General features: G+C 37.7%; 1 protein-coding gene across 3 annotated transcripts; it reads right to left on the reverse strand.

Moving 5' to 3' along the window:
* Positions 1–1,867: 1,867 nt before the first annotated feature.
* On the reverse strand, positions 1,868–10,684 carry CCDC126 (coiled-coil domain containing 126). 3 transcript variants are annotated; one of them, XM_054020174.1, is made up of 4 exons: positions 10,627–10,684; positions 6,721–6,861; positions 5,726–6,121; positions 1,868–3,530 (listed from the first exon to the last, which is right to left on the reverse strand). In XM_054020174.1, the coding sequence occupies exons 3-4, from the start codon at positions 5,961–5,963 to the stop codon at positions 3,346–3,348; spliced, it is 423 nt and encodes a 140-aa protein (XP_053876149.1). In that variant the 5' UTR covers positions 5,964–6,121; positions 6,721–6,861; positions 10,627–10,684; the 3' UTR covers positions 1,868–3,345. The 3 variants fall into 3 exon arrangements, with proteins under 3 accessions (XP_053876149.1, XP_053876150.1, XP_053876151.1); XM_054020175.1 differs by having other exon boundaries at positions 10,577–10,641; XM_054020176.1 differs by lacking the exon at positions 10,627–10,684 and adding an exon at positions 10,366–10,458.
* Positions 10,685–10,952: the final 268 nt, after the last annotated feature.

A 10,952-nucleotide genomic window follows, 5' to 3' on the forward strand; every position in this document is an offset into this window, starting at 1 on the left:
TTGTCAGACATATATGAACATAATTTGTTGAGGAATAGCCAACATGTTTTTTGTAAAGGGAAATCATGTCTCACCAATCTAATAGAATTATTTGAGGGGGTCAACAAGCATGTGGACAAGGGGGATCCAGTGGATATAGTGTATTTAGATTTTCAGAAAACCTTTGACAAAGTCCCTCACCAAAGGCTCTTAAGCAATGGATTGATAAGGTTAAAAAATAGGAAACAAAGAGTAGGAATAAATGGTCAGTTTTCAGAATGAAGAGCAGTGAATAGTGGTGTACCCAGGGGTCAATACGGGCCCAGTCCTATTTAACGTATTATTAAATGATCTGGAAAAAGGGTAAACAGTGAGGTGGCAAAATTTGCAGATTATACAAAACTACTCAAGATAGTTAAGTCCCAGGCAGACTGTGGAGAGCTACAAAAGGATCTCTCAAAGCTGGGTGACTGGGCAACAAAATGGCAGATGAAATTCAATGTTAATAAATGAGAATAATGCACATTGGAAAACATAATCCCAACTATACATATAGAATGATGTGATCTAAATTAGCTGTTACCACTCAAGAAAGAAATCTTAGAATCATTGTGTATAGTTCTCTGAAAACATCCACTCAATGTGCAGTGGCAGTCAAAAAAGCTAACAGAATGTTGGGAATCATTAAGAAAGGGATAGATAATAAAAGACAGAAATTATCATAGTGCCTCAGTATAAATACGCCCATATCTTGAATACTGCATGCAGATGTAGTTACCCCACCTCAAAAAAGATGTATTGGAATTGGAAAAGGTTCAGAAAAGGGCAACAAAAATTATTAGCGGTATGGAACGGCCTCCGTATGAGGAGAGATTAATAAGATTGGGACTTTTCAAGTTGGAAAAGAGACGACTAAGATATGATAGAGGTCTATAAAATCATGACTGGTGTGGAGAAAGTAAATAAGGAAGTGTTCTTTACTCCTTTTCATAACACAAGAACTAGGCACCACCAAATGAAATTAATAGGCAGCAGGTTAAAAACTAACAAAAGGAAGTATTTTTTCACACAACACACAGTCAGCCTGTGGAACTCCTTGCCAGAGGATATTGTGAAGGCCAAGACTATAACAGAGTTCAAAAAGGTCTAGATAAATTCATGGAGGATAGATCCATCAATGGCTATTAGCCGGGATGGGCAAGGATGGTGTCCCTAGCCTCTGTTTGCCAGAAGCTGGGAATGGGTGACAGGTAATGGATCACTTGATGGTTACCTGTTCTTTTCATTCCCTCTGGAGCACCTGGCATTGGCCACTAGTGGAAGACAGGATACTGGGCTAAATGGACCTTTGCTCTGACCCGTTTTTATGTTCTAAGAGATCCATCTGCCTGCTTTTGAAACTTTCACCACTCATGTCTAGTAGTCTTTGACAATTTTCTTTTGGACTTCATGCTCTTCAAGAGGAGCAATCAATCACCAGTTTATATATGCATTACTAAATATTATTAAAACTTGCCTGGTGAAATCAACCAGTATCCAGAAAAATAGGGTGCCTTCAGATTAGTCAGAGATTTTTCAAATGCATCAACAGGAGTTACGTGTCTATCTGTCTTCTATGCCTTTGAAAGCTTCCCCCCTCCAAAACTATTGCAGTCATATTTTCTTCTCTCCCCTCCAATCTAGGCAAAGTTTTTGAGAAATATTGGGGTTCCAAAACCAAGTGAATTATACTCTCTTCTACTTATACAGCCTCTGAGATAAATAGCAGACTTTATGATTAGTGATAAGTTACAAAGATCAATAGTTTAAAGTATCAAGGTACACGGAGAGTACGTGTAGAAAATAGGAAAAGGCGAATCATTTAATAAAAAAAAAAAAAAAAACCACCTTTCACAAATACAAATAAAATTTTATTTTCTTTTTTCCTGGAAGAAAAAAAAAAGTTTACACTCAGTATGTCAAACACAAAATAAAAAAAGTTGGACACTAACTCAAGTTTTATTTATATATTCTACTTTCCTCTAGACCAGTCCAGACTATCATCAGGGAGAAAAGCAGAAAACCTTGAGACCATATGTCATCCAGCACTTCTGGTCTTATTCCATTTTTTTAAATAGAATATTAAAAAGCTATTACACAGCATATTTCAAGCAAAAATTACTGAACATAATTCTAAAAAAAAAACAAAAACAAAAAAAACCCCACAACCACCACTCAATATAGCTTTTAAAAAACATAGGGCTGAATGGCACTTTCATTTTAGCATTTATGATGCAGAAAGCACATTTTGGAATATAGTGCACCCTCACTGCAATTTTCATTGCTGTAAGGCTAATGTGGATATAAGGCAATGTAACCTTAGCTTCCACCTACGTCCCTCATAAAACACCATTAGCACATGCATCTCTTTAGTATATATTCCAAGATGCACTGCTTCCCTTCAACTTAATTTACCTACTCCCTCCTATTTAAAAAAGTAACTTAAGGAGATAATGTGCTATATTTGTCACACACTACAAGATACTAAAATATTAAAAAGAAACAGCAATGAATAAAAATATTCACATATCTGAAAACTGACTTCCATCTCTTAAATAACTTATCTGAAGTTACAAAATACACACACAAATATCTTTCTATGAAATAGCTATGCATGATATCAGAGATTGTTTTGCCTTTGATAATCTAACTGATCTATTTCTGGAGCAAAGATATCTGGACAGTGTTGCTACCCAAGATTTTCATTATAATTGATTTTTTTTAATATACAATCAATTCTCTCTAGCTATTCTAGCAGGTAGTGCAAATAAAGACATTCTTTGGGTTGCAATTTTTAAAACATCTCAATGTTATCTTCAACATATCACTAGCAAATTAATAAGTAACAAAATACTGTACTGTAAATAATATACATCTTCTAACATTACATTATCCTTAGTTACCTGTTTAAAACAGATCACACAAAAAATGATTAAGCTATATAATCAATCTATCCAAAAAGATATGTTAAATTTTTATTTAAATAAATATATTTTAGAAGTGAATATATATTTTTCCATTTTAGTTTAACTTTCAACATTACAAAGTATCACCCATTTGGCATACTACACCAACCAAGTTACCAGAATATCTTTAAATACAATATTGTACAGCACTGCTTTAACAGAACTGTCTGAAAGCAACGAATTAATCCTTTGAGAACCTTATGTACAGAAGTTGGGACTGCATGTACCCAGCACATTCTATAGCAGAACAGCGTACGATATGTTAGTGTCAACTATTGCTTTGCCTAGCCAGAGGTAAAAAGCTTTTCTTGAATCAAATCGAATCTATGATAGATAAAGTAACATAAGGTGATCTTGTATGTTATCTAATATTGCTTGCTGCATTTACACGTTTACTTGTAGTTACTGGCACCAGATTACCACTGGTTCCATTGGTGGTATTTGTTGCTGAGCCATTCACAACAATGTAGTCAACTTTGTTTTCCAATTTCACCAGACGTTGTAAGATGTCATCCAGAAGAACAGCAATTGTTCTTTTGAGATCAGCTGAAGAAGACAAAACAAAGAAAGTAGTATTGAATACTGTTCATTTATATTATCAGCAGTGTGAGAGAAATTTGTGGATTTGTACATCTAATTTATGTCTTCAAAGGTTGCTTTTCTTTTTTCCTGGATTTGTTTGGAGAGGACAGAGAAAAGGTAGAGTCTTCTACATATGGATGCTAGATGTCCATATATTTAAAGTACTATTTCTTATTTTTTGCATACTAGAAGATACTACCACAATAGCAAACTGAGAATTGGCCCACTGAATCACAGAATATAAAATAACTTTAGTCTCCTCTTCTTCCCCCATTTTATTTTTTAAAAGATAAGTGACTATTTAAGGGTAATAGTTTGGACTTTAATCCACAGCAGCAGTAGAGAGGAAATAAATTTAACCTGTATAACAGCTTCTGGCACTGGGCAGCATTAGAAAGCACTTATGTTTTTCCACCCTAGATAAGATAGATCTTAATTGTTTCCTTTTACAGTTCCTTTCCAATTATTCTACAAGTTCAGAACTTGCTGTCTGCCACAAGGACAAGGTAAAGCATTATTGTAATACACAATGTAATTCTTAAAGCAGAAAAAAGGGATACAGTTTCTTTCCTATGTTAAAATTCTTGGATGTAAAGATTTACTTAGGCAACTTTATGACTTTTTTTTACATTAACTTATCTATATATCGAGAAAAAGAAGCAGGGTGGAAGAAGACCCTACTGATATTATAAAAACAGTTAATCAAGGTGTGGGAAGGAAGAACACCAATAGGCAAGACTACTAAACAAACAATGCAGTAATCAACATTAATTCAACAAAAACCTCAACACTTTGCTGTATGTATTCTTTCAGAATTAATTAGTTCATTTCCTCACAATTTGAGAGCCATCTGGCCTGACCAAATTATTTGACACTTAGTTTTTCAAAATTCTTCATTATTTGGATTTATCTTATTCTCTCAAACCAAACCTTTGATGGTGAGTCTGCATCAGTGAACAAACTAATGAATTTTATTGTTCTAAATATGTTTCAAATAAGTTCCTTTGCACAGAACCAAGGTATATAGATCCAGTTATAGATGTACTTCCCCCCCCTTTAAAGGTCTTGTTGAATTAAAGATTTTGACACCCTAAAATACTGGACCTGACCTACACACTGAAAGAGAGATTTACCCTCAACTAGAATTCCTTCTAAGAAGGGGCAGTAAGTATAGTAATGAGTCTCTCTCTATGTAAAATCTTAATTTAGCTCTTTCTCTGAAAACTAATTCCTGTTTAAGTCTATATTACCTATGTTATCACAGAAGTTTTTGTTTTGCATGACATAATACAAGCAAGCAATGAGTTTATTTTATCTAGTTCTCAGAAATTTAAGTCTGAATGAAACCCTGGAGAATAGTGTAGGACATTTAAGTAGATTGTATTTGTCAAATGGCAGCTTAGGACACCTAGACAAATCATAAGACTGGGGTTGCAGAGTTTAAAGTATTATGTTTTTGAAGTGAGAAATTTTCAATGTTTAGATTAAACAGATAATAACTAAACCACACACAGATCTCTCTTGCATTCTAGATGAGCATGGGCTATAGACATATAGCAGGTGCACAAGTAACCGGGCACAGTGGTGTCAAGTCAGAGGGGAATATGGTGATGCAAACACAATGGAGGCTCGAGATTTGGAGCACTCTACTGCCTTCTGCTAAATACATAATCATGCCCCCACCTCTCCAATTTTACCATCACGATTGCTTCTCATTGTTTGTTAATAGTGGAAGAGAAGAAAATTAAAGGAAAAAAAAGATATAAAAGCAATAAAAAAGGTAGAAATAACACACAAAGTGACAGTGTTTGGGTAGTGAAGTGTTTTAATTTTACATTTAATTCCTACATTATGAATGTACTCCTTCATGTTACTGTGGAGAAAACCCCCCAGAGCTCTATTCGCAATTGGTGGAGAAACAAGGCAACCTAACATTGATGCTGACAGTCAAATTACTATAATACATACAACTATGTTTAAAGAACAAGTGTTAAAAGTTATGCCTTAAAATTAAGCCCCATCAATGAGCAAACACACAGTCAGCACATTAAAAAAATATTTTGAAGAGTTCCATGTACCATTTAAAATAAGATTTAAAAGTTGTACCAAAGGCAGTTTAGAACAAAAAGGTTTGTGTAGCCAGGTTTATTTAATCTTACCATATCCTGCCATTGAGGCTCCATTACCACCGTTCATTATGTTCTTATTTTCTTCTGCCAGGGCTTTCACATATCTTTTACTTAAGTCTAGTATCTGTTCCCGCAATTCAGCACTGCTTTGGTGCCTTGGATGCTGAAAAGTATAGCGCAGCAACATCAAGCCCCAAATAAATCCAAACACCAGCAACAACAAACTCAGTTTCTGGGACATGTTTTTTCTTGAAAATGTTAAAAACATTTCTGATGAAGGCAACAGATGAGTCTCGATTTCAAGAAAAATAATTCAATTTGAAGTTGTCATGGTATTTACATATTAGTCAAAAGCAAGATCTTCACAAAGTAACAAATCTTCTGGATGGACCATCTTAAACACATTTTCTCCATGTCACTTGATTCCTAAATTTGAAGTATTACAAGATTAGTCAAAATGCTCATTCACCAGGAAAAGGAACAAAAAACAGTTTTCAAGGTCAGTAATATTAGATATTCTAGAAATTCTTTGCGGAAACATACCCGTTCACCTCACCTACTTCTACAGCTTTGTCTTTTAGCTTTTTTGCTAAAAGTCAAAGCTTCAATACAACCATCATTGCTTCAGTTTTAAATTACCGTAATTGTAATTAACTTTTTTAAGTGCATTTAGGTTCAATCTCAAGAAGCAAGTGTCATCTAATAGAAACCTGTAAAAAACTCTTCCCTTTAGAAACTATTCAGTTTGTAAGCAATATTTTTGGGCTGTTGTTTATAATGCCATATTTTCACAAAAAAAGTCCTTGCAAATTCATCTGCAGCTGTTGCTTATTCCTCACTGAAAGTCACAAGGCTATGGTGAAACTCAAACATGAAATTTATTTAGACTAAGTTTCTTGGGCAAGGGCCTCATTTGCTTTTGTACAGCATCAAACACATTGTCAGTGTCTTAATAAAAAATAATGAAGTTACACCTCCTTATAGCACTTTGGCTAATAATTATCCATTAGTTATATAATCCTTACCGTAGCAACCAATTTTGATGCCACTACAGATTAGGACTTCAGGTGGGAAGTGATCAGCAGGAACATATCAGTACTTATAAACCAAATATCCAGCTTCTGAGGGTATGGAGTAGTACCAGCCATGTATCTTCAAAGAGAGCTCTGCATGTCAAGCAAAGTTTATTCAAATAAAGTTTTGCATATTATGTTAAGAACAACATTTTCAAGGAGGAGCCTCAAGTTGAGCAGTGCCTAATTGTAAGCAACTATGTCTGAAAACCCAAAATTACTAAAATAACGATTGGAACCGGGGATACCGTGGCTTAGCATACATACAAACACAAATTTCACATACATGAAGTCACTTCTTCTGTTTGAAAGGCAGGCAAAGATTTCCTCTTTTAGGCAGCTACTTTGCCTCTTAAAATCCTTGTTTACAATCTTACTAAGTATTTGGCCTCTACAGTATCCTCTGGCAATGACTTCCACAGCTCAATAATGTGTGAAAAAAATATTTTCTTCTATAAGTTTTGCATCTTCCATCTTTTCATTTCATTAAAACATCCCCTTGTTTTGTGTCATGACAGGGAGAACAGAAACTCTGGATCTACCTTTGACATATTTTTATCATATCCCCTCTTACTTGTCTCCTTTCTAACGTAAACAAACCCAATCTTTTTAGTCTCTCTTTAAATGAGTTTTTCCTCATGCCTCTAATCATGTGTTATCCTTCTCTGGACCTGTTCCAATTCTGCAATATCCCATTTGAGATTAGGTAACCAGTACTGCACATAATATTCTAGGTGAGGCTTCAGCATTGTATTTTCGTATAATAGCATCGTATAATATTTCGTATAATGGCATCATATTTTCCATATTATTCTCCATCCTGTTCCTTAGGCATCCTAACATCTTAGCTTTCTGGACCATAGCTGCACCTTGAGTCAAGGTCTTCATTGGGCTGCCCAGAGCAATGTCCAGGTACCTTTCTTGAGTTAACAAAGTTAATTTAGAATCCTTTAAAGTGTACAAGTAGTTAAAATTTCTCTTTCCAATGTGTTTTACTTCTGACACAGCATACTGACCCAATAGAAGATTTATTTTATTTTATTTTTTTAAATCACACAGTAGGCATTAAAGACAGTGCTTTCGATTCCTCTGGAATTAGCCTTGCTAGCTTGACTAGGTGAACTAGTCAATTTATCTTAGTAAAGCCAGGATCACCAAATGTAAAGTAGCTAAATATGGGGACCACAGTGGTTTGAGTGACAAAGTATTTTGTTGTTCGTAACACATGCAAGGCTCAGGAATATAATCAAGATAAAGCCCGCCCTCTCCCCCCCCGACCATAAGGGCAAAACAGATTGTTTCAATGGCAAAACATTTGAAAACTTAAATAGATGATTTGGCACTATTTTAGACTTAAGTTAATAACCACATCTTACATTTACAAAGCAGTATTAATCTCAAAAGATCCCAAAGTCCTCATACATAATATTTATGAAGAATCACTTCCTCTACATTTGGATGGAATATAGCAGCTGTTTAACAGTGAACAGTTCTAAGGAGAAAGTTTAGAAGAGGAAGTGAAGACTCCTCTTCACATCCAAATGAAAAGATACGGCCTACACCACACTGTTAGATTTCACCCATATCTGAACAGGGTTGTCCATGCTAACTTACACAATGCTGAACATATTTTAGCAGTCAGTTTAGACCAAGGTTAATTTTGTTCAGCATCACCAGCTAACTATTAAACCCCAAGAAGCCCTGATAAATTCTATTGTAAACCCTTTGCTGACTATCTCCAGCACCCATTAGTCTTCAGATATTGTAGACCAGACCGATAGCAATTACAGTAGACAATATACAACGACTCAAGTTAAAACTTAGACGGGATACAAGGATTAACACCCCTAAATCTTGTGAAAAGTGTTATGAGATTTTTAATATAAGTGATCATGACCTCAGTATCTCTCTTCAGTGAAATATGTCACTTCTAGTAGCAGAGTGACCTTCAATACCTTACTGAACCATTTGATCAGAATTGGCTCAGAAGGAAGACCACAGTCTCCCACTGAATCACCAACCAGTTAGAAGATAGGATGAGTTTTCTTTGAGGAAAGGGAACACAAGGGCCCAACAATAAGAGTGCAGTTTAAATGCACTTATCTATTAAGGTTTTGGGGAATATCCCTGTTTACTAGACCAGAGAACTCAAAAACATTGCATAATTCTCAGGAGCTGTAAAATAACTAAAATAAATTAACAACAAATTAGACATGAATACACAATGCAAGAAATAAGAAGGCACGAGGCCAATGGGCTGTGTACACAGGGGAATCACATCCTGAGGGTCAAAATGGGACAAGAGTAGTGGTAATTTTCCATGTCCTACCTACAAACCAAAACCCACACACTCATGGCACCAAGATGAGATACCAGTTTACATACCATAAAGACAGACAGACGACAGTGTGGTATAGTAGGCTGTGGAATAGCATACTAAGCAGTAACAGAAGACTCATTGCTTTGATTTTCTGGTAAGTGATATTCTTGGACCCTATGAAAGTTAGATTGGGTCCTTACAGTACAGCAAACACATTAGTTTTTCAGAGTCATAGCAGCTGTAGTACAGTTCTCAACGTTTAGGAATTATATGGGGTAAAAATTGTGATTCTATAGCAAATGCAGAAGGAAACAACACAAAAATACTTTTAAGGAAGCACCAATCTATGCGCCCTGAGTAAATTCTAGATTTGGGTAGTAAGAGAAGACTTAACTATTTGATGCATCATTCCCTCAATACATCCCTTGTTCTCCCCAAAACAATTCAATATGAATAATAGTTTATATAACTTATTGTTATATTTGGACTTAGCCACAGAAGAGTGATAGCACTTCCTTACTTCACTGAGGTGATGTGACAATAAATACATTTAAAGATTGTGATATTCTCAGATACTATGATAACAAGGGCTCTATGTATACCTAAAATTGATAATCATCAGATCTTGTGGCCCCTAAGAGGACAATTTAGAAAAGTATACATTATTAATGCGCATAGTAAAACCCCGACTCACACCAGGACAACTCAGGGTCAATGTAGCACAGATGTGCAAAGAGGTGATCCATGCTAGAATAAGGCTGAGTCACAGCAGCTAGCGCCCATGGAACACTGCACAGAGGCATTGGTAAGAGAGATTTGCAACAACCCCTTACACACACGCAGGGAACATTACATTGGTATTAACAACAGGGATTTAAGAGGGGGGAAAGGGATTGCTCCTGCCATCAGAATCCAAGTGCTCATACAGACCAGTACCAGGAACTGCTGCAACAGAACAAAAGCAGATCACTGCATGTACAGATAGGCTGGGCAGGAACAGGGAGGGGAGGAAGGAGGAGAGAAAAAAGCATGACCTGGACCAGGGAGACATCTATAGAGAAGAATCAAAATAAGATGCTGATAATGAGGTAATAATCTCACTTTACTCAACAACTACGACCACCCCAACACCTAGTATAACAAACCCCATCCCATACGCATCTCAAACTCACACTTATACCTGTCCCAGTTCACAGAACTCACACAGTGACCAATTCCCTAAGCTCCCGTATCGCATCATAGCCCCGATTCCCAGCACAGGGCAGTCCTGCTCTCACCTCTCGATCCTGTCCCGCTCTAGCACTCGCAGACACCCCGGGGAACGGGGCCGGCCCTGCTACGCCCCCTCTCAAACACCCCCCTGGGGAACGGGGCCGGCCCTGCTACGCCCTCAAACACCCCCCTGGGGAACGGGGCCGGCCCTGTCCCCCACGCCCCGGGCCACGAAGCCGCCCTTCCAACCCTCACACCCCCCGGGGCCGCCCCTACCAACAAAGGCTCGGGCTCCCCCGGCGGCGGCGCTCTCGTCTCTTCCCTACCTGGCTGACAGGCACAACACCGGCTCCCCAATCCGCTTCCGCTCATCCCACAGCCCCGCCCCCCGAGCCCTTCCGCCCCAACGAATGCCGGGAAACGGATCCCGCAGCTTTCGCCAAACCAAGCGCATGCGCGATTCCCGTTCTCTTCCGCGCGCGAGCCAGAGAAGGGCCGCGGGCTAAAGAAGCCCCCATGTCTTGCTGCAGGGCGCGCGCGTGGGTTGGTGCCCGGATCGCTACTATCATCGCCTAGTAATAAGTCCTGCCGCAGCACAGGAGCCGCCGCCGCAGCGTTTGCTGGGTCTCCGTGCGCTTCTGCCATCTGTGGT

This window comes from Malaclemys terrapin, chromosome 2 (genome assembly GCF_027887155.1).
Source record: "Malaclemys terrapin pileata isolate rMalTer1 chromosome 2, rMalTer1.hap1, whole genome shotgun sequence".
NCBI classification, from domain to species: domain Eukaryota; kingdom Metazoa; phylum Chordata; order Testudines; family Emydidae; genus Malaclemys; species Malaclemys terrapin.

Excerpts from the sequence above, each read along its gene's own strand:
- CCDC126 (XM_054020174.1), bottom strand. The coding sequence starts at position 5,963 with ATGTTTTTAACATTTTCAAGAAAAAACATGTCCCAGAAACTGAGTTTG. Across the intron at positions 3,531-5,725 it reads AGCCTCAATGGCAGGATATG|CTGATCTCAAAAGAACAATT; the intron begins GTAAGATTAAAT and ends TGTCTTCTTCAG.